Here is a 25,093-nt window from a genome sequence, read left to right as displayed (position 1 = left end):
CTACAATGTTTTTTTATTTCTGAAGGTATTTTCTAAGAGAAATGTTTCTTAAAATATCATGGATTAATTAACTTAAAGTTTATCTTAATTCCAGTTACTAAAAAACAAAATAAAAATTTCATGCTAAAGTTAAGCACTCATAACTAATTTTAGGGCAATTAATTTTCTGGGGAGAGTGGAAAACATAAGGCAAAAGTATCAGACTTCTAAATAAGATTTCCCAGATACTTTAATGTATATATTTTTCAGTGTTTTAATACAAGAAAAAATTAATCACCATTACATTAGTAGACTATGTCTGAGAACAAGTATTTTTTTTTTTTTGAACCATATAGGGACTGCTAGTTAGGAATCAATTTATCTCAAGGTTAGTGAAAGAAAGCCTGTAGAATGAGCCATAACTGCCAAGATATCATTCAAAATTTATATACTTGTAGAATTCATATGAACAAAAGACAGGCACCACTATGAAATCCTAGAGTTCCTCTATTGTATACCTTCTAGAATTTCTCATAGGGCAGCTCTGTATCCAATGAAGGGTTTATTAACTGAGAGACATAAAGAAAACCTTGGAGTAATTAAGCAGTTTCACCTACAGTGTGGTCTGGTGACACAAATAAAAAGGTTTATAGTTGTAGTTTTTTAAAATTTTTTAAGTCCCAAAACTTACTAATAGTGAAAGAAGAAAATTACAGAAGTTTGATCAAGTGCTAAAAATGCATTATGAACACAAGTGGCAAGAAAACAAAATGTAGGTCAATAAAGATCCACGTTTAAGGGGAACCTATAATCATAAAAATAAAATATATGACTACAAGATTGTACACGGAGATCTGTGGGAAAATATACCATTAAAAAGTGAAAATAAAAATGAAATGCTAAGGAGAGAAAAAAAGTAAAGTCCTCCTACAAACTTAATGCGCGTAAAATGCTCAAAGTCTAAAAACACCCATTTGATACCACCTTTAAAAATTTAACAAGTTACCATGCAAGTAACGTGCAAGACAATACTGCAAGAAACACAGCTTGAAGCAGGATACACACACAAATACACACATATAAATAAATGGTAAAGAAAGTATTCCTTAAATACAATCATGTAAGCCCACTGTAAATCATGTGAAAAAGCATAAAGAGTGTGAAAATTTTCCTAACAAATAATCAAAATGACAGTAGTGATATTGCCTCTTTAGGAAAGACTCCCAGGAACCAGGTCCATTTAATATGCTTCCTGGGAAAAATTATCAGAGTTACCCTCTACCTGGATGAGGAGTCAAGAAACAGTCACAGGAAAAGGAAGACTTAGAAACAGGTGCTTAGTCTTTTAAGAATAAAAGGCAAGGACAAAAGGAATGCAAAAGGAGGGCAAGTTATAATTGTCATATAAATATTTTGCTAGGTGCTATGCTACAGTGCCTTCTAGTTTTTGCCCAGAATGAAAGCCTAAGCAATGCCCTTACCCACAGGAGAGTCTGACGACATTCGCAGAAGATCATTTTGATATAAAATGCAGACTCCACCAAAAGTTGGTGATACCATAGAACTCTAAAACAGAAGATCTATCATATAGCATCTAGGCCTAGCCTAATGCAGATTAAGAAATATAAATGTAAAATGTATTTTAATAACTTTAAGTGTTTTGTTTTGTCTACCTGTTCCCAAAACAAACCAGGAGTCTTTCTAAAAGATAAACATCAACTATACCGTGTCCAATAATAATGGAAATTAAAACAAAGGAAATGTATTTTAACAGATACATGTACACATGCTATATATATATATATATATATATATATATGGACCATCCAAATTAACTGCCCTCTACCATAAACAGAAAATGATTTAAACTAATTATATAGGGATATGAATCATGTGCAACACAAACTGTCAATATGAACAATTGAGAAAAACGTTGAGTGTGTCTACTCTATAGCAGCTCTGTATGTTTAAAAATTGCATTTCTTGGGGCGCCTGGGTGGCGCAGTCGGTTAAGCGTCCGACTTCAGCCAGGTCACGATCTTGCGGTCCGTGAGTTCAAGCCGCGCGTCGGGCTCTGGGCTGATGGCTCAGAGCCTGGAGCCTGTTTCCGATTCTGTGTCTCCCTCTCTCTCTGCCCCTCCCCCGTTCATGCTCTGTCTCTGTCCCAAAAATAAACGTTAAAAAAAAAAATTGCATTTCTTGTTCAAATCTCTTCCTAAAAAAGGTTCAAACTGTCTCTGAAAAAAGGCACATCTTTAAATCCATTGAATATGGCATGATGATTAGGATGCTGCTGAGTTGATGACCGAGTGACACATCTAACATGGATTTATAACTGGCACACATATAGTTTTCAACCACAGTAAAAATCTATTGCCCCCTATTTTTAAATTTGCCCATTCCATTTGAAAGAAAGTAATATTTGGGGCGCCTGGGTGGCGCAGTCGGTTAAGCGTCCGACTTCAGCCAGGTAACGATCTCGCGGTCCGTGCGTTCGAGCCCCGCGTCAGGCTCTGGGCTGATGGCTCAGAGCCTGGAGCCTGTTTCCGATTCTGTGTCTCCCTCTCTCTCTCTGCCCCTCCCCCGTTCATGCTCTGTCTCTCTCTGTCCCAAAAATAAATTAAAAAAAAAAAGTTGAAAAAAAAATTAAAAAAAAAAAAAAAAAAGAAAGAAAGTAATATTTACCATAGGGCATCTGTCCAATTGCTTTACAACAAAAAGAAGAAATAGAATTCTACAGAATTCAGTACATTGTTAAGCACGGAGGCAATTCCTCTCCACGAACTAAAAAGGTATTCCAGAGCCAGAAGTTCAGGATAGTCCACATTTTAAACCTAAACACATAAATGAAACTCCAACACTAGGCCAAAAGCAGGGTTAACACTAGTTAAGTCCACATGGCATGATTTTTTTTTTACCCTGTTTAAATTTTTTTAATGTCTATTCATTTTGAGAGAGAAACAGAGCCTAAGTGGGGGAAGGGCAGAGAGTGAGAGGGAGACACAGAATCTGAAGCAGGCTCCAGGCTCTGAGTTGTCAGCACAGAGCCCGACACAGGGCTCTAACCAACAAACTGCAAGATCATAACCTGAGCCGAAGTCAGATGTTTAACCAACTGAGTCACCCAGGCGCCTTTTACTGTTTGTGCAGCAGTTATCTTGAAGAATCACCATGAAATTCTCATTAATTCACTTTGGTGAACATATATGGTTGATACACATTTCTCTGTGCAAGCTTATGGTAACATACACACAAAATTCTAAATTCTTGAGGCTCAATATAATGTTTTTGAAAAAAGAAAATAGGGACACCTATTTGGCTCAGTCAGTTAAGCGTCCGACCTCGGCTCAGCTCAGGATCTCACAGTTTGTGAGTTCGAGCCCCGCATCGGGCTCTGTGCTGACAGCTCAGAGCCTGGAGCCTGCTTCGGATTCTGTGTCTCCGTCTCTCTCTGCCCCTCCCCTGCTCATGCTCTGTCTTTCTCTCTCTCTCTCAAAAATGAATAAACATTAAAAAAAAGGGAAAAAGAGAATTAATTTAGACTCTTGAAAAAACTTATGAATAAAGGTTTAGGAAAGCATGTAAAGGAATCGAATTCACCTCAAATTTTATTTAGAAAATAAGAAAAATCTAGGGAGCCCTCATGCAAGCAGTGAAAGTAAGTCAGTGTTTTATTTCCAGTACCAAACTCATGGCTTCAGAGAAATATGATAATGCACATTTTTGACCAATAACACAAGTGGCCTACTGATTTTAATTACTAGTTCTTTTTTCTCTTTGCAAAAAAAAACCCCATAAATACATACAAATTACAAGCCCACAGACAATGCTTTTGGTTATTAACAAAATGAAAATGTTTTAAAAGTTTCTAGAAGGGCTTATTTCAACTTCTAAACTTATCTTGCCACAAAGCAAGCACTTTGTGGATGGGCACTGATTTGAGGACCCTACTTGGAGGAGCACTGCCCGAAGACTTCCACGTTCTTAGATATTTGTTTCCCATCCCAAGTTGTCCTTTAAAATCCTCTACATTTACTACTGTTTCCTCTAGCCCATTTGGGAATCTAATCTCACTTGCTCCCCAGGTTACTTTCTTCTTCTGATAATGAATGAAAACACACTCTTCTCTTAGTCTCTTCCCACCTCGGGGAGAGCCTTCTCTCTCCCAAAAGGTAGGTCTTTTTTCTTTCCCAGCACTTCAGCCTGGTGTTCCACATGGCTCCATCTTTAACACCTTGCTTTTCTTCCTCTATCCACAAAGATCTTATTAATTTTCCTCATTTCAAGTATTATCTCTAAAAATCCAATTTCCACCTATAAACTGAGATAGAGTCAGGTTCTCTGATCAATTTGCTTCTCTCACATGGACATTGGTACTCAAAGTCATTATTCTTTCAACTCAAATCATGTGAAATATTTGCCAAAAGTTCCTACAACATCAAGTTATGCAGCAGATTAAATTCAAGGAAAACATGTTTTCGTCTCACAGATTTCCTTCCCTATACACTAGTAATGGACTTTGAGTTCACACAGTATTGTGTTTAAGCTCCACTATGAATAATTGTGTGCTACTTAATTTATCAGAAATTCAGTCTCCTTGTGAGAATATGAGGTGTATACTATTATACCCACTTTATAGGACTAGTGTTCAAATGAAGTATAATAACGAATGTTAAATGTCTGGCACACAGAAGAGACTCACTAAATGTTATTGCTGCTGTCATTATTATTAAGATTAACTTCTACAATGACTTTTATATTACAAATATTTTTTTGAGAGTTGATGATCTGTCTTTAGACTGCACTTACAGCAACCTGTTAGTCATTTTTATTATCGCTATGACAACATGAGATTCTAAACCACAATAAAAGGGAAGAGTGTTGAAAAACAGCTCAGACACTTGTACTGGTAAGTTAAATAAACTCCCGTGTTTACAGTAAGGTAAAAGGTAATGCACACTAAAACATATGTAGTTTCCAGCACAGCAATTAACTAGCTGTATGACCTTGTCAAGTCACCTAATCTGTGTCTTAGTTTCCTCATCTGTAAAACACAAGTCCAAATACATGAGCTATATCCTTGTCATTTCTTATCTTTGAGGTACAGTTATTTATTCTTCTAAATACAAACTATAGTGAAGCAAGTTATAAATACCAGTTTTATCTCAAACAGGCTTATTCAAAGACAAAAGACATTGCCAAAATGTTTTAAGTAAAAATTAGCTCATATATGCAAAACCCTACATATGATGTAAAATATTAAGTGAGGATTCAAGAAAATCTTTATTATTAAAGAAAAAATGGACACATTCTAATTTTTTTCTAGTTTGGCACTTCATTCATAAAATACATCAACACAATATAAAATCCACACTGAAATATTCTCCAACTGCAAACTACTATTTGTTTTGAACAAGGAGCCAGTGTTTCACAGTTTAATATCAACAACTATCACTAAGTACATAGACACTTGCTAGGAACTATGATCAGCACTTTACATTCATTCACTCATGTAATCCTAAAAAAACTATGACGTAAGTAGTATTTCTTGTCATTTAACATACGAGAAAGCTGAGCACCCCAAGTCTGACTAACTCCCTTAAAATCACACCAGTGGGAGGAAGCAAGCTGGAATCTTCAAGGCTCCTAAGTATTTGCACAGTTCACTATAGAGCTCTCTCCCAGCTAAGTTCCATGCACACTATATACACAGCTCTACAAAATAACGAAAGGATAAAAAAGAAACACCGGAAACTTTAAAAGAATAAACAAAAAATGACTTCCATGGAAAAGAGAATGAATGTGCTGACCAAAAAAAGGAACCCACCTTCATGGCCTATGACAGATCTCGAAGTTGTCTGAAAGCTAACAATTCCAGCCACGTTGTCATTGGCCAAAATATTCACTCTAACAGTGCTGGAGCTGGGCAAAATTCTACTTCCCCCTTCAGTGTACACCAAACTAACTATGATGCTTTCATCATCCTCTGGCTCAGAATCATCCAAAATGGCTAAGACGGCCGTCTTTTTGGTTTCACCTATTAAAAAAAAAAATAGTACAATAAAAACCGAAGTAAAAAAATCACCAACATACAGAATTCACGAAAGTCCCAAATTACTTCCATTTTAAAAAGGTAAGGGGAACCTGGGTGGCTCAGTCGGTTAAGCGTTCAACTGTTGATTTAGGCTCAGGTCATGATCTCACCATCCATGAGACGGAGCCCCGTCTTGGGCTCTGCAATGGCAACGCGGAGGCTGCATGGGATTCTCTCTCTCCCCCTCTCTCTCTGCCCCTCCCTGCTCAAGTTCTTTCACTCTCAAACAAACATTTTTAAAAAGTTAAGTAAAAACATGTAAGTGAATATCATGAACAGTATTAGTGCCACTATAAGCAAAAGTTGTATGTTAATCTGTATATCCTTTCACATATAAAACCCTGTAATATTTTATTAACATGAACAGATTGCGGAGAAGGACATTTTGAATTATGGAAAAAAATTTTAAAGGGTAGAATTATTTCAAAGAATCACATTCTTATTCCTGGTCTTTGTCTAGAACAATGGCCTAGCCAGGGAAAGGATTTCTAAAGCATGTTCTTTCAGAAACACCTCTCTCTCGAGGTGAGTGGAGTCTCATTCTCATTCTGGCATTGCTGTGAATAATTTTCTTTAGGTAATCGAGCCAATACCTCCCTAAAAGACTAGGAACACTTAGGAAATAGCAGTCAAAGAGTGGCAAACAGAAAAGGGATGGCAAATTCTGAGTGAAAAGAACCAGCCTGAAGGAGATGAGTCTTTGGATAACTAGATGACAGCATCAAATATCAGTTTCCAAGAGGTGGGGAAATGAAGGAAAAAGGCAAAAGAGGAATTCAGAGGGCTGTGTAACAATGGCAAGGCTCAAGCAATCTATTTTCCCATTTGTACTAGGATCCCACTAGTGTGCATGGAGCAACACTAAACACCTCTAAACATGACACGGCTTCTGTAGTTCAGCCTATTTTCCTCCACCTAATTCTTTACCACTTTCTGGAAAGAGGATGAAAGGGTGAGATGAGAAAAGGCAGGAAAAAGGAGAAAGGGGATACGAATGCATGTTCTCTCATGACCCTGTTACATTTCATCAATTCACAGTATCATGACTGCCTCAAGAGACTACAGATTATCTAAGAATCTGGGTTAGATATTAAATATAGTCCATTTTGTGTGATGCTAAAATTATAATTCAAGGTAATACTAACTTGTATATTACTTTTTAAATTTTGGTGGGGGGAGAATGAGTGGACGATGGACACAGTGAGAGGGAGAGAGAGAATCTTAAGCAGGTTCCTCATCCAGTGTAGAGGTGAATGTGGGGCTCGATCTCACAACCAAGAGATCATGACAACAAAATCAAGAGTCAGACGCTTAATCCACTTAGCCATCCAAGCGCCCCAATGCTATTACTTTATATAACTTTCTCTGTAGTTACTAAAGCTGCTGGAAAATCTAACTTTAAATTTTCATCTCCAGTCATCCTCATTATGTTTTCATTATTTCCTTTGAAATAAGGAGAAATGTTACCAATTACCAACCTGTGGTCCCCACTCCACCAAGCATATCATATTCCATTATTCCCAAAATCATTTACTAGGAAATAACCATTATAGAAATGTGATGTGCTATTTTTTAAAATTTACTTTTAAATTTTAATAATTTACTTTTAAAATTTATTTTTAAAATTTACTTTTAAAATTTATCTTTAAAATTAAAACATAATACTTATTAGATATGTCAAAAAATATACAACATATGCATCATGATCATGACCTCCAATTACTGTTTCCAAAAACAGTATATGCAAAAAAGTTAAACAACAAAAGATGTAATCAATTGCTCTAATACATGGAATTGTGAATAATATTTATTTCCTTCATTTTTTTTGTATATTGCGAGGCTTTTTTAAGTGTCCATTTTTTCAAAAAAAAATTTTTTTTTCAACGTTTATTTATTTTTGGGACAGAGAGAGACAGAGCATGAACGGGGGAGGCGCAGAGAGAGAGGGAGACACAGAATCGGAAGCAGGCTCCAGGCTCTGAGCCATCAGCCCAGAGCCCGATGCGGGGCTCGAACTCACGGACCGCGAGATCGTGACCTGGCTGAAGTCGGACGCTTAACCGACTGCGCCACCCAGGCACCCCATGTGTCCATTTTTTCATTCAGGCAAACTCTATGCTAAAAACTATATGGAATCTATAATTGCCCAAATCAGGATTTAAACAATGATCTTAATAAAAATATCTTTCTCCCACCCAAAGATAATTATTTTAACATCTAAACATTCCAAATCTAAATATCATGATTCAATTAGACCTGGAAAAGAAAACCCATGAATCCAAACCTAATTCTAATGTGTTGGCTAACTTACCTATAATTATATTGTTCATGAAAATTTACAACAGTTATCCCATCCAAGCCTAAGAACATTATTATAAGCTGTTCTATCACTAGGCTTAATTTAATATCAATGAAGTCATCAAAGTTCATACTGTTTATACTTACAAATTATTTTCATTGAAAATTCTCATGGGTAAGAAGTATTGATACATAGGAAAATGAGTATTAACTGAGAAGCTTTTTAATATGTACTAGAAAAATCAGGATAAATCTTCATGCCTAAATAGTATGAAATTTGGTAATTTCCCTTACAAAATTAGAACTTGCCTTAGAGTTGCCTGTTTCCTTAAAGGTACTGCTGTAACTATAAAGGAATTAGATACACACATTCCCTGAAAATCTTTTTTGAATAAACTAAAAGAGATACAAGTCACTCTACATATGCCATGTCAACTACTAACAAGCTAACTTCTTTTTTAAACCATACTGCACTTTCATATATTAGCAACAATCTACACAGTAAGAATTCTTATGAACATTTTCATAAAAATTGACTAGAATGACTTTACCAGGGGAAACCAAACCTCATTTAGAACCATCACTTACCTTCAGCAAAAGTCAGAATATCTCCAGCACCTACAAAATCTAAACCTTCAGTAGCAGTTCCACCAACAACACGCCATTCGACTATCACCTGACCTAAGCTGCCCCCCGTTCTGAGGATCATCAGCTCCACTGTGGTTTGGGGCTGTTCCTGAACTTCGACATATAAGCCATCTTCTGAGGTATTGGGACTAATACTGTAGATCACAAACACTCCAAAGGCATCACCATTTAATGCTATGACAACTGTAGAAGTATTTGGCTGTCCTATGGTTGGTTGGTTTTCAAAACTGGCTGTGATGTTCATGAGGTGAACTTCAAGGAGAGAAATTAGAAAACTCTCATCCATCTCTGGGAAATCATCAGGAAGAATAGAAACTGTGAGATTTGCAAATTCATCACCTTCCAGCATTATGGCCCATTGCCTTGTCACAGGCTCATAGTCACTCCCAGCCACAGCCTGACCACTGAACAGAGATGCTACCCTTGTCATGTTTTTCCTGTACGTCCAGGAGTCTGAGATGTTAACCAATGGACTGATCCATGATGTCATCCAAAAACAGTGGGGGCCCTCAGAAGCACTGAAAAATGAAAATGCCAAGCATGCATGTTCTTTGAGACACAAAGTGGCACAGGTATACTGGGGTTCCTCCATTGCAGAGACATTCACCCAAGTTCTCCACAGTGGGTCAGGCACCCCTTGAATTGGCGATTCATAGTAGGACAGTAAATCTTGACCTTCCTCCACCGCAAGAGCCACTACATCAATATCAGAAGTACTGTAGAACAACAACAGCCGACCAAAGTGCCCTCCGCTAAAACATGGAGTGACAATTAAAAGACAGGTTAAGCACTCAAAGCAATCTGTGGATTAATTAGAAAAGGAAAATACTGACTGGAGTTTTTACTTTTTTTAAGTGTAAAAGTAATAGTACAAATGCAACCATGTTTCTTAATTATATTTGTCATTCAACATTTTACTTCCTCATGTAAGGGAATCCTGCTGGTTTGCAATTAAACAATAGTTACTCTTAAACAAGCTATTCAAAGATAGCCAAATCATATCCATTTCAGAATTATTGAACAGAATTAGAAAATGAATTTTCATTACCAGATTTCACAGAAACAAAGTAATAACAATAATGGCATGAGTTCATTTTAAGGAAATGTAATTACTTGCCACAAATTCCCAACACCTCATTTTTCTATTTCCGAAGGAGCTCGGTGAACTGTTTGCTGCCTCACACACACACACATGCAGAAAACACAACCACTTCATACAGCATCTGAATATTCTTTAATTTGGAAGCTAGTTGTATTTAAGTTCTAATTCAAAAAAACCAGAGATTAAAGCAGTAACTTTCCGTGGTTAGAAAGCCCAATGATGTATAATCTATTATCCATTTCACTAAGAATAGGTATGATAAATGTATTGGGTTCTTCATATTAATAGGCATAATTCAATTAACAAATTACCACAACCTAGAAAATAATTTATATTTTATAATAACCACAAAACCTAAATTATTTAATTGCACAAGAGGTCACTTCCTACCACCCACAAGCCCCATCCCCCCCACAGACAGAAGCCATTAGTTCATATACCTTCGCCTGACAGTTATGTTAGCACAGGAACTTCGCTCCAGAGGCTCTTGAACACGATAAACCGACTGAACAAAGGCTACTGTACCATAAGGATTATCATTGGCAGGAATAATAATATTTGCCACTCGATCTAACCCAATAGTACCTCCACCAGAGGTATCAGTTAGCTGCACTTGGATAACCTAAAAATACAGTGAAAATTTCCTTAACAGAATCCCAGTTCTGAAATTAAAATAACAATGATGCAGTGGGAGAGGAGGGGGAATCAAACATATAATCCATACAAAAACAAGGACAAAATATAATGTAATATGAATGGACTCAAAGAAACTCCCATTACATTTATAAACCCAACACGTAACAGAATAATCCATTATCAACTTTTAATAATAAAGCACAACTATATATAATAAACACAGGCTACTTAAATTCCTTAATATTCAGTAATATAATCTTGGGAATCAATTTTTAGATCCTTGTTTATAGTTACCATTTCAGTAATACATTTTATTTAGGGAAAATATTGCATGTATGTTTTATAAGTAATCTATTATGCTTTATTTTCCACGTTATCTTAAATGGAAATTCTCTAACAAAATTTAAAACATTTAAGACATCATATCATAATGCCACCTAATTTAGAGAGAAGGAAAGAGAAATGTTTTATCTGTATTAACTAATATCCAATATTTTAGAACTGAATAATGACATAATTATCACTCAAGTGAAATGTTATGGACTTCCTTTCTATAAAAATCTGATTCTATTACAGAATAAATGCCATTAAAAGTAATTTAATGAGACCTAGGCTTTAATAATACTTGAATTTCATAATATAAAATTATCTTTAGCTAATATATATTAATAATGAACCAACTTTCCCACTGAGGCTCTATTTTTATTTGCCACCTAGCTTATTTACCATGAAATATCAGGTAGCTATGTCTAACGTGGTATCTGCCATATACTAAATTCTCAAAACTATTAAAGAATAAATAAAGAAGTAGAAAATCAAAATCTAAATTTAATTAACATCAACTGGCTAGCACTCAAGCTAAAAGGGAATCTAGATACAAACAAATTAACAGTTTATATGGAAAAATGTATAAATATACATGTTAAATCTATAAATATGTATATTTAATCATTCAATGAAAATGTTGAAAATACAATGTAATTGCACAAAAAACTTACAAAATGCAATATGTACAAGAACTTTTTCTAGAATATTCTTGCTTTTGTTATCTGTAAAAATCACTACCATATTTTGAAAATTCTTGTAGAAATAATTAACTTGACATTCTCTATAAATGCCACAATAAGAGCCATCTGTTCTAGTCACTATAAGACAAGGTATGATTTACAGTGTCATTCTATACTAGCCATTCCTCTCACCTCTTCGATCTCCGGAACGTCGTCAGCCAGGACCTCTAACAACAAGGTTTGAATGGTTTCCCCAGGGGCAAAGGTCACATTACCTGAGACAACTTGCAGGTCACCAGTAGCAAGCTGTCCATTAATGGTGGCGACCCACTGAACAGTAACATTGCCGAGTGTCCCAGAATTTCGAATTATTGGCAGGTTTACCTTCACTGAGTTAAACTCAGGTTCCTCTACAATAAGTTTAGTAATCTGAAAACCTGAAGGGCAGAACAGAGTTCATTTCAAATACAAAGTGAAACTGAGGCAACACAGAGCTAACCATTATTACCCTATAGTTGATTCTTTTTTTCCCTTAAGCAGTCTTTCAAAATTTCCAAATTATTGTTCTCTATGATAGAAACAGAAACCACAAACTCAGGATCCCACAGGGCCAGGCATATACCAGTCATGAGTGAAGTGGGTCTACTAAGTTCTGTGGCTAATTGCACAGCAGAAGCCTGGATCAAAGAGGCAGCTGTTAGTTTGTACCCACAACTGATGCTATGCAGGAAAGGAGGCTCAGTGTTGTCAGATTTCCTGCTAATCATGAAAGCCCAGAAATCCAAACTTTTGTGTAAATTTCTGTAAGTTAATTTTTGAAAAAATTGTCTAAGATCCACAAAACACATCTCGAGGTCATATCGGACTTAAAAGCCTAAAAGTTTGTCCCTTACATATTTATGCTAAGACGTTGATTCCTTTTAATAACCACTAAGCACTGCGAGTGAGGGTGTACAGGTATCCTATGTTATCAGTAACAGCAGGTTAAAAAGAGAAACATGATCAAATTAATCCTAAGTCCCTAAAAAGAAAGAAATGTATGATCTATATCAATGAGTTAAAACTAGTTTGGTTACCAAATAATCCATAGGGGTCATCAGAGGCCTCAATGATAATGATCGCCTCTGTTAACACCCCTAATTTGGCTCCTCCTGTTGTCTCATTCAGCAGTTGCACAAGAAAAGATTCTTCCAGTTCAGGGTAGATGTCATTAATGATGTATATTGGCACAGCTTTACTGGTTTCCCCTTCTAGCAAGACCACATCTGATGAAGCTATGCTATAATCTTCACCTATAAAGATAAATAGCAAAATGCTAAGACAATTCCCTAATATGGTAATAAACATGCCATATACTAGTGAAATATTATGATGTATCAAATTTCACGGACATACTTGTAAAGCTTTTTTAAGGACAATGACTACATATACTCTAAACAAAATGATTTTACCTCTCTTCCCAGAAAAAATGGGTTTGAGATCATAAAATAATGAAAAAGACCTCCAAAAGATGTTCAAGTTTATCCTTTCCCTTTTAGTAAAATGAATACATAATTTCTTCTATTTGTCACTACAGACATAAATGTCAATAGAGACAAAAGAGATGATATGGCTATGGACTCAGACAAAGATACACAGTCATCCATTACCACAAGATAACCCCTTATCTACAAAAGCAAAAGGAAATGTGTACAATACTTTTAAAACGAAAAAGAGAACTAGAATCCTGACCTCACTAGAAAGAAATTATACTGTGTACAGATACAGGCATGTCTGCATTATCAATGTTACAGCTGGAAACTATAGGCTTTCCTATAAAACTGGATTAAAAGCTGCTACTGCATACTGCTCAGGATGGCAGGAGCTTTGTTCCTGGTCAAAGCCTGGGTAGGGTAAGGAGAGAGTCTTCTTATGAAGCCTAACGGCTAATTTCCTAGAACACTGATTCATCCCCACTGTTTGTCAATATGTAAGGCCCTGTATAGACAGTCAGGTATTCCTCAGTCAGACTACCTAAGATATACGTGTGCACATGCGCACATATGCACACACACACATACACACACACACACACACACACACACACACACACACCACTTAGGAGCTAAGTGAGCCTTGTTTATTACCTTTTCAAGCAAATATCATATCCAAATGATTTATTTCAAAAGGTCAAGCATGTTATCCTGTCCATTCACACGCCCGTTCCTCTGAGTGCATGCTAGAAAGATTCTAACTGAATAGCTCTCTGGCAAATCTCCATCTAGATGCTGTAACCGCACCAACAAAAAAGGCAGTCCCCTAATGCTTGCATTTGGCAATGAAATCATTTTGCTTACCCAGAATAGTTAATGCAAGCCATTGCCTCTTCCACATTCTTCATAAATAAATAAACAAGCAAGATAAATGGGTTGAGAGTCAAGACTGTTGCCAAGCACTGCAATCATGTGGCTGCACATTTTATCCTGCATTCCTCAGGATCATTTACACATGAATCCCTTTCAAAAAACTAAAAAGTACACATAGAGAAAGCCTAACAATATTTTCCTTAGTTTACTTTTCGTTGGTATGTGCATATTTTGGTCATTTTAACTTTAAAATTCATATATAATTTTGCTAACATTTCTCAAGAATTCTGCAAAACTGGTGCCATAAATGCATGATAAAAGCTCTACATTTATGCCTTTAAAAAGATGCAAGAGAACTATTGTTTTCTAGTTGATTTTTCTCACTACATCTCTAAGTAGCTTTGTTAATTAAGAATATAATTTCCCTCTAAAACACTTCACTGCTCCTTGGATGTCTCTTCTTACCCGCCACTGCAGTTATTGGCACGGCTTTAAACTTCACAGAAACATCTGCGAATGCTCCTCCTGCTCTAGTCACATTGATAATGGGTCCAACGTGATTTTCTGCCACTCGAACAACTGGTGCCGAGAGCTGAAGAGTTCCAAATGCATCGTCATTGGCAATGATGATTAGATGAGCAATGGTTTCGACCTTAGGCCCAAGGCGTGGGGAATTTGGAACTGAAAGAAGAAAAGCTAATGTATCAAAATTCTACAAACTGGCCAAAAGTTACCAGGAAGCCTCAGCAGCGAGATCAGCCAAATGAGAGCTTCATTTGGTATTTTCTCTACTATGTATATCAAAAAACATTTACTGACTCTTATGTACTGGCACTCATCTAGACACTAGGGAAACAAAAATAAATTAAACAGAAAGTCCCTACTCTCTTTTAGCTTTACATTCTAGAGAGATTTTTATTATAGAATCTCTAGCAGAGAATAGTCACCCTGCAGGAATAATTTAATAAGTATTGGAAATTTGTCAAAAGGCAAAAAATGGTTCGAGTGTGACTAATCATCACTTTGCATAATATTAAAACAGATAATGATGACACCTACAGAATTATGCTCTTCTAATTAGTTACCAGCATGCCATAAAATTTTTTTAAAAACAGCATTTCAGTTACAAAATTGAGTAGGAAAGTAATTAAGCTTCGTGCCCTCAAAGACCAGCTGCAAATCATCATTCTCTAATTAAATTACTGCCTCTCTGTGTCCCTGCCCTTGCTCACAAACCTCTTCCTCTCTGCCCCCTCTCAGTTAACACTCACTCAACTACCTTGTCCAGAAAGCAGTCAGCCTCAATGCTGTCTAACACTGATTCAATCAGTTGTGCTCAGTACTTTCAAGGCTTTCTTCTCACTTGCCCCTGATTTTAAACACAGGACCTTCCACAACCCTCCCTAATTTATTTTCTAGGTTCAATTTCAACCAGCACCCTTGACAAAACTACATAACAAGAGACCTTTCAACACAAACGAAGCATCAACAAACTCTTACTACAGTAAACAATTTTCAGTTGGTATTTAAACTCTCTAACGATTGTAGTACTTGGACGTGTGTGATAATAATAAAATTTAACATTTTCTGAGAATTTAATCTAAAAACAATAACACCATTTAATTTCAGTGGTATAGGCCAAGACCATGGTAAATTGTATCACAGTTAAAATCAAAATCAAAAATAATGATTTATTGATAATGAATCAATATAATATAATTAAATTCAACTAGATTAGGCAAGAATTTGCCTGGCATTGTTTTAAGCACTTTTCTTGTATCAAGTTATTTAATCCCCACACCATCTCTATGGGGCAGCTAACATTGTCCACATTTTACAGATGAGGAATCAGAGGCACAAAGATGGGGAGGAAGTCATATATCATGCTAGCACTTGGCGGACACATCAAGAGGCATCCTGTAAGGGTCTGTCTAAATCTCTCATTCCCCACAGACAATTCCACATCAAACCAGGTATAAAACCTTCAATTACCCACAACTGTTCATTCTGCGCTATGCTCTTACCCACGTGCTGATCACCTCTTGTCTTACTGTTCTCCTCAAAATTAATGAGTATACGCAGAGCACAGCAAGAGAGACCCTGCTGGGTCCTACACTGATTTTGTCTATTAAAATTTAGCCACTATCACACAGATTTGCATTTAATTGTTCTTTAATTATTTCACATCGTATCTTACACCTATTGTGAGTTGCCCCAAGTATGCTGCCTGGTTCCAGGAACATATCAAACATAAAACACATAGTGATTGTTTCTCCCATCCTACAGCACATTGATATTCTGCATATACCATGCTATTAACAATAATTGTTCATACCTACTGAATGCTTACCAGGTGCCAGACACTATTCATTTTCACATATATTATTGTATTTAAGTCCCATGATATTTCTGTACAATAGGTAAGGAAACTGGGGGCCACAAAAAGATTATGCCCAATAGTTCATTACTGTACACTGGAATATAAGTTCTCTTAACACCAACACCCAAAGCCCTAGCTACCACTGTATGTGATACTCCCTTCCAGGTTTATTTCTATCTTATTCAATAAACTGTGAGTTCCTTGAAAACAAGGCATTTTTTAAATTCTTAATTAATAAGATTAATCACTGGGTTGCATTACAAATTTTAACTAATCTTAAGTCTTGTTAAGAAAAAAAGGATGGGGTATTGTGAGAGAATTTTAACCTTGACTGTAATCTGAACATTTAATGTGAGCAGTTGTCCTATAAAGTAAATTTCCTTCTATAATCCTGGACTACAATTACTTACATTGCGGACAAGAATGCTGCTCACTATATAGTATATCCATCTAGGTATTACAGTAAGGTGAAGAAATTTATTTATGAGAAAACTTAATTTATATGGCAAAACACAGTCAACATGTAGCTCTTGGAATATTACTTTTGGAATATGTAATTCCAGCTTCCTTAAGAAGGTTTTATTTGTTTTCTTATAAATATTGCCATAAAACTGATGTTAAATTAATATCAAATTAATGTCACTAATCTTCCTTGTTCCCTTATTCCAGGAATTCTAGATTTTTCTCTTTATTTAAAAACACGTTTCTAAAAGTTACATGTCCGCTTAGAGAGAGATTAACACAATAACCGCTTTCAGCTCCGCAAGCATCAGGCATGCTCTCTACCAGTAGCCACCAGACTCTCTACAAAGCCACTGAGCCACAACCCCAAGGGGAGTGGCTGCTACTTTTCAAAAGAAGTTGCTGCACCAGATCCTCTGCCCAACGTGCATCACTCCTCATTCTTATCCCCAACTAGTGCCTTCTTCTCAACTCTCAGTGACTCACAAATTTACAGGATTTCTTACTGCTACACAATCCTGTCCCCCTCCCCTCATGCAGTTGCTGGATTTACATACTCATCACCAAAGAGGCTACATGAGTTAGGGAATCTTCCAGAGTGGATCAAAGTGAGGGAGGCTCAGGATCTTACTTACTACCAGGACTGTCCCTGAAATCCCCAGATTAATTCTAGAATGATTTTGAAGCTGTAATACATAATACAATAGTACTAAAGGTCACTCGCACGGGATTACATAGAAGCTTTTAAAAATTTAGTCTGGGAACATTAGAGACCTGTAGAACATGACTTCTTGTTTTCAAGTGTCCCACTTCCATTTGCCTTATAGATCAACTTTTGTATGATGATGCTTTCAGAGTCAGAGCTTACTATTCTTAGAGAATTTTCTGCTATACCCAATTCTTAATTTATTATTTTAGGATTCTTACCTCAATAATAATAATAAAAACACACTAGTGGTTACTTACTTGGGCGATTCTGTACTTTCTCTATTAAAGTAGAGTTGAGGAGTTCCACAAACACAGACTCCGACCTTTCTGGTTCATCATCATCCAAAACTGAAATAGTTATGGTTGCCTCACTCTGATTGGCTATGAAAAGAGCAAATCCAGAAGCTGGCATATAGTCTCTTCCTTGAGTTGCTCTGGCTATACTGGGTGGAAAATAAGGTGGTTTTTCCATATCATCCAGTGTTGCATATGTTACTATGACTTTTCCCATGAGGCCTTTTAACCTTATCACTGATAGTGTGATATTCTGGGTTGCTTCTTCAACTTTGATAGGCCTATTTTTCTCGGAAAAGATGAAGACCCCACAAGGATCATCACTAGCCAAAACTGTTAATGTGGCATTAGTGCGAACTCCCAAAGAGCCACTGGACACACTGATGATTGACACAGAGAAGGCCTTATCCAGTTCTGGATCTTCATCCGGAAGTATTTCCACTGTGATGTTGACACTCTTCTGCCCAATCTCAAATGTGACATTGCCAGAGGTGAAGGCAAGATCGCCATCAGGATCAGAGTCTATGCTCCAAAGCAAAGTCACTTGAGACAGAGCTCCATGGTTTCTCAGAATCTAGAAGATATTTAATGGTAAAATGTATTAAAAGAGGGATTAAAGTCATTGATTTAGAGGTTTTTAAATATAGAATGGTAGCAGTATATTCAATTTTTATTTTATTCTTTATAAGTTGTTACCAATAATATAAGATTCTAGGGGCACCTGGGTGGCTCAGGTGGTTAAGTGTCCGACTTCAGCTCAGTTCATGATCTCCCAGCTTGTGGGTTTCAGCTCCACGTTGAGCTCTGTGCTCACAGCTCAGAGCCTGGACCCTGCTTCGGCTTCTGTGTCTCTCCCTCTCTCTCCCCCTCCCCCTGCTCATTCTCTGTCCAAAAAATAAATAAACATTAAAAAAAAGAGACTATAAGATTCTTGATGGCAGGGAAGAAGTACTACCCATCTTTGAAGACCCTCAGAGAGTCAACTTAAAAAGTGATGTTGCATGAAGCTACAAATTGACTGAATATTTTTAGCTTCTAACTAAACTACCTACAGCTGTCTTTTCTGCAATATTAGTAATGAAGCAAATGTAATTAATAATTTATTATATATGTATATTTTTTTTTACAGTTTATTTATTTGGAGAGAGACAGAGAGAGCACAAGCAGGGGAGGAGCAGAGAGAGAGGGAGAATCCGAAGCAGGTTCCATACCACCAGTGCAGAGTTCAATGCAGGGCTCGAACCCACAAAATGTGAAAACATGACCCGAGCTGAAATCAAGAGTCAAATGCCCAACCAACTGAGCCACCCAGGTGCCCCTATAATTTATTATATTTAAATACATTCATGAATATTTTTGTTTTTACTGCAAGATGGCATACCCTTCATTGTAAGGAATAATGAATGATACTTTCTGAAAAGTTAGACATGAAACTCATTTCGGAAAACAAATTATTTCCTTTAATCTTCAATGTAATACGGAAAACTCACCAAAAAAAGTATTTCACCCAAGGTTTGATAAAATATATTTAAGAAGAAATGCTTTTGCCAGTAACATGTTAAGAAGAGTAAAGAGGTTTAAAATTACTCCAAGTCCCAAATAATAATTTTTATTTATACTTAAATCTGAATGTTAATCAGAGTAACATTCAAGACAACAATTTTATAAAACTTGATCCCTTCTTTTCTTTTTTTCTTTTTTGAATAATTAGTTATCCTTTCTAATATTGAGTATCTGCCACAAGAGTGCTAAGGGATGTATTTTGAGTGATCTTTCTTCATTATTTACATAAAATTTGAGGAAGGTGAGCAAGCTTCTAGCTCATGCCAGTGGTTTAACAATAGAATTCTGCTTAATTCCTAACTGGAACAAAGCAGTGTAGGAAGTACACCTACAAACACACACACACACACACACACACACACACACACACACCTACACACACACACACACACACACACACACACACACACCCCATAGAGAGTTTTCATTATTAGTGCTGTTCATAACTTTTGGATTTTCTTTCTTTTTGGGAGAGAGATGAGATAGGATTGCATCTTTCTACCCGTTAACATTAGGTACTGCCATGGAACTTGTTTTGACCACAAAAGTGTAAATGGAAATGTTATGAATCACAAGAAACTATAAGAGCCAGTATGAGGTTCTCTATATCCACATTCCCACCCCTCCCTACAACCCTCCCACCCCACCAACCACCATGAAGACAGAAGGACTCACTGAGCTGTTCCCTCTGTATCCTTGATCCTTCAATGACTGACAACTGTTAAGTTAAGTTGCAGATATACCATGAGTGGAAAAACAAATCTTTGTTATATTAAGCCACTGAGCTTTAGGAGACATTTGTTACCACAGCCTAAGTGAATTAGTACAACATCTATATAAAATATCACTTGTCTAGCTCCACTATATTCCTTAAAGAGTTATGATTCCTCAGAATCACAAGATAAATTTATATGCAAAACTACATAAAAAGATAAATCTTTATTCAAATCCCTATTCAATGATCAATTTGTATTGTATGTACCACTAGGCTCATTCCCCTCTACCTAAAAAGGAAAAAAAAATAACATAAAGGACACCTTCATAATACAATAAAACAGTTTTAAAAGAAGACAAAGTGGGGGCGCATAGGTGGCTCAGTCGGTTGAGCATCTGACTCTTGGTTTTGGTTCAGGTCATGATCTCATGGTTCATGGGTTCGAGCCCTGGGTTGGGCTCTGCTCTGGCAAGGAGGAGCCTGCCTGGCATTCTCTCTCTCCCCCTCTCTCCACTCCTCCCCTACTCACACACTCTCTCTCTCTCAAATAAGTACACGTTGGGAAAAAAATAAAAGTAGGCAAAATGTCTAAGGCTGCAGGGAAAAAATGTACTCACATTTAATGTAACAGTGCTGTACCCATCTTCTGGTTCAGTTCCACTGACAAAGAGTGATGCAGGGCTAAATTCAAATACACCATGAGCATGGTCAGAGGCTGCAATTGTCACCAGAATTTGTGAAGCCACTCCTAGACTGGCTGCATGAATAAGTTCCAACAAACAGCAAGAAAATGTTAATAAGTAATTTGCAAACCAAAAGAAAAGCTAAGGAACAACTTTTTGAAAAGAGTTGTTCCATTCATTGAGTACGTTCTAATTTGTTTTAGAAAGAAAGGCAGACACAAATGGTTGCCACACATATTCATGCTTTTATGACCTTTCTCTATTTTGGCACCAACATGATATACAAGTGCTGTATAAGCACTTGGAGATGAATAAGGAAAACTTGTTTTTCTTTTTCTCCCCTATGAAAGAGAACATTCTTCCACACGGAGTATATGAGGAAAGTCTCCCACAACCTTTGCTGACCTCAGAAGAACATGAGCCAAATGACTTTTGCCTTTATGAAAGAGTTTCCCTATGATTTTCATCAATCTGGCTAAACAGATTCTTGGTTTCTAGGCCTATTTTTTCAACATATTATAATACTACAGATCTACCTCTCTTGGCCCCAAATATTCTAATCTTGTAACTAAAGAGGTGCCAATATCTAAAGAAGTACTGAATTATTTCCTAAGAAGTATGTTCAACTTTTATGTTGTATTAATATATGCAGATGAGAAAAAAAGAGGAATTCCAAAAGTAACAGAGTAATGAAATACAGTGGCTCCATGAGGCACTGATGGAAGTTAGGAATGAGAGGGGTAGGAACATGAGTTCTGACCCTAAAATATAAAACCTGAAATTGTGAAAAGGAACATCCGAAGATTAGAAAGAGTTCTCCCTCAAGAAATAAGTATTCTATTTGTTTTCTCCCAATACAAAAAAAAAAAAATGTCTGAGGTAAAAAGCTGAATCATGCTGGCATATGAATCTACTTCAAATGCATTCTCTTTTCAGTATATTCTCCCAATGATTGGCAACTAATTCTCCCCATTTATTGCCTCCTTAATTTCTTTTTCCCATATATTTTGATTAAATGCTACATACAAAGACTGCTGGTTCTTTTTGCAAATAAGCATGATACTTTTAACATGAAAATATAAATGTTCTATTTATCTCTTTTTAAGTATTCAAAGCTATGTAAAAGATTTTCAAAAATCATTTTATAAATGATATTCAAGCAAAATTTCTATTACAAGTAGAATCAGGAAACCGACTGTATTGGGTTCATACAAAGAAAAGTCTGGGCTTTGGAGGCAGGCAAGGATTTGATTCTGGCTTGATCACTTGCCTAGCTAGGTAACTGTAACACAGAGCAAATAATACTTCAAAAAGTTGCTGTTATGGTTAATGACAAAACATGTAAAGGACCTGCACATAGTAGGCATAAATAATTGGTTAGTATTGTTGTCTCTACAAAGTTAAAATAAAATGTAGACTAGTACAGGGCCTTGGAACAGCTGCTTACCATGTTTGTGAATAGTTGGAAGGAAGAATTCCATGTCCCCGTCACCACTACCACTGCCATCAACCCTAAAGAATTCAGTCACTTCACAAGGAGACAGAGACACACACACCCACACAATACACATTGACACAGTGAGAAAATGGAGAGCTCTTAAAACATATCCAGAAAAGAAGAAAATGTAGTAATATTCACCCAATGACATGCATTCTTCCATAGAAAATAAATTATTTTAAATGGTAAAAGTATAATATTAGTCAAGCTACCAATTTATTAAAAATTCATCCAGAACTTTAGGAAATATTCCATGTAAATAAGTTGTAAATTGGTATTTCTCATTTCTGCCAACTTGACCAGTTTTCTTTTTAAATCACTTACTTAAAGCAATGTATATTGTTTTTAACATTTTAAATATTTTTAAAATATTTGTGGTTGTGTATAACCACAGTTAGGCCTATACGACTATGACAGAGTCACCTTACCATTCACAAGAATCAAACTCAAAATTAGGGAAATGCGCCCAACGTTTCCCTCCAGCCATACGTTCAAATTCCCACTTTATTTTCCATCCTCAGACTTGAGCACCCTTTTGCCACTGACATGGTAGAAAGAAGCCTCGGCAAGTGGTGTAAAACAGTCTACTTCACACCTGGCTGTGAGAGATACCCACTGGAAAACCTTCAGCAAGTCATTAAACCTCTTGGTATCTCAGTTTTCTCACCTATAAAATGTGCTGCTTTGTACAGAACTGTTGTAAAGACCAAACAAATAATGTAAAGAATAAAGTACTTCAGCAATATGTAAAGACTATGATAAAGAGAAAGTAGTATTACCTTCACTTCCAATACATCTTATACCCCCCTCATTAATTTATCAAATGTTTACAAACAAAGAAGAAAGGAAAGGTAGTAATGGTAGCAGTAGAAAAGAAGAGGAGTAAGAGAAGAAAGTCCACATCCATACCTATATGCCTGACTGACATGCTATTTCAAAATCTGCCCTGCTCTTCTCTTCTTCCCCTCAACAGGAATGGGATACACTAGACATGAGAATTTACAAGATCACACATCTGAAATCACCTTAGAGATTTAAGACACATAAATGAATTTTAGGGAATATCCAGTGCATCCCCTATATTACCTACACATCATGAGAGATGGTGAAGTTCAACACCAATGTACCTTGAATAACATAAAATATCTATGTGGGTGGCTATCAAAAGAATTTAACTCCCCACAATACTGCACTTCTTAGGCAGTCCCTAGCTATGACTCAGGGAATAGAAGCTGGTACCTAGATCCCTTTACCTCCGATCCCAACTCACTGAGGGGAAAATGAAGACTGTCTGCCACTATTGCTTACTAAGAGAATGCAAGACTGGTTTTCAAATGAGTACCCATGCCCAATTAACATGTAACAGAACAGTGCATATTCTAAACATATGGGGAGAAGTTTCTACATAAAATCACTATGGTGACAAATATTACTTCTGAAGATATTTAATGTTACTTATTAATCAATAATGATCACTAACATTTTCTCTATTAAATACGTACTATTAGCTACAAGTGATACAAAGAACAACTTTTCACCTGTTTTATAGTGACCTCTAATTAATGAAGTCCTGTCATGAAAATAACGATTCAGACATGCGAGTAATTGTCTCTGGAGGACAAACAAGGCTGGCATTTTTACATGTCGCTCTCCAAAAAAGGCCATTCAGCATATTTATACTGTTCTATGCAGTCAACCAACCTGTGGCACTATTTAGTCCCTTTCCTGGCTTGGCCTCCTTTGCTTTCACCCTGGGCTTTGTGAACACAGGGAAAGGAAATGTGGGGAAATTCTGCATACTTACTCCAAAGTCTCATTACACAGTAAAAGACAATTTTAATATTTCTATTTTACTCAATCTCTCCCTTTGGATGGCTTATACAGTATTGTAACTTTCTTCACTAAAACATGAAGATAATAACACGATGATAATACAAGGTTTTGTAACGGAAGAAAATGTCCTGCTGATTCCATACCAACTCTCAATTTCTTACATTTATAAAGGGAATATGATGCACATCATATATATTCTATAACACCCCAAGCAGTACCTGAATATCAAATACATTAACACTTCTGCAAAGAAATCTATATAAATAGTTCATCCAAATGGGATAAAGACTATAAATAGCCTCTCTCCAGTGCAGATGGGTTTTGCCACAAAATGAATTCTGACTCCAAAAATCTATGAAAATTGGAGATTTTGAATATCATAATTGAAGACAAAGTACTGCTGACCTGTTTTATTGATAATCACCTCATAATAAATTAACTGAAAGGACTAGTTTTTACCTGGGCTACATGTGGAAATAGCTCTGAAGGAGCTACTATGAAAATCCAAAATTGGGAGAAAGGAAAGATGTGATTTTAGGGGCACCTACTACAAATGACAACTATGATTTGGTGAATGAGAACAATTATACTACTTCATGCTAAAAGCACATCTACTTTAGGAAAAGACCAGTGGGTAATAAAAGGGGAAAAAACAATACGAACAGATGGTGTCCTTATAATAAACGTTAGAAATATTAACTCAGAATTAACCAACCTCACAGCAAAAGTCTACGTAAATAAAACTATGAGTTGAATATTGATTTCTAAAACCAATATTCTAACTTTATGTGGAAAGATGGAAATTTTCTTTTTACCAATAAAAGAAAGGGACTCTCCATCAGAAACTG

General features: G+C 36.3%; 1 protein-coding gene across 1 annotated transcript in view; it reads right to left on the bottom strand.

The window, feature by feature from the left end:
* ADGRV1 (adhesion G protein-coupled receptor V1) overlaps positions 1–25,093 on the bottom strand; it is a 519,149-nt gene that overhangs the window by 432,094 nt on the left and 61,962 nt on the right. The window contains 9 exon segments of the mRNA XM_032593635.1: positions 5,807–6,016; positions 8,960–9,771; positions 10,562–10,743; positions 11,957–12,201; positions 12,841–13,056; positions 14,575–14,790; positions 17,918–18,527; positions 20,849–20,988; positions 22,362–22,442. Coding sequence (XP_032449526.1) covers positions 5,807–6,016; positions 8,960–9,771; positions 10,562–10,743; positions 11,957–12,201; positions 12,841–13,056; positions 14,575–14,790; positions 17,918–18,527; positions 20,849–20,988; positions 22,362–22,442 — 2,712 coding nt within the window.

Source organism: Lynx canadensis, chromosome A1 (assembly GCF_007474595.2).
Source record: "Lynx canadensis isolate LIC74 chromosome A1, mLynCan4.pri.v2, whole genome shotgun sequence".
Taxonomy (NCBI): domain Eukaryota; kingdom Metazoa; phylum Chordata; class Mammalia; order Carnivora; family Felidae; genus Lynx; species Lynx canadensis.
This window is presented reverse-complemented; position numbering and strand designations above follow the sequence as displayed.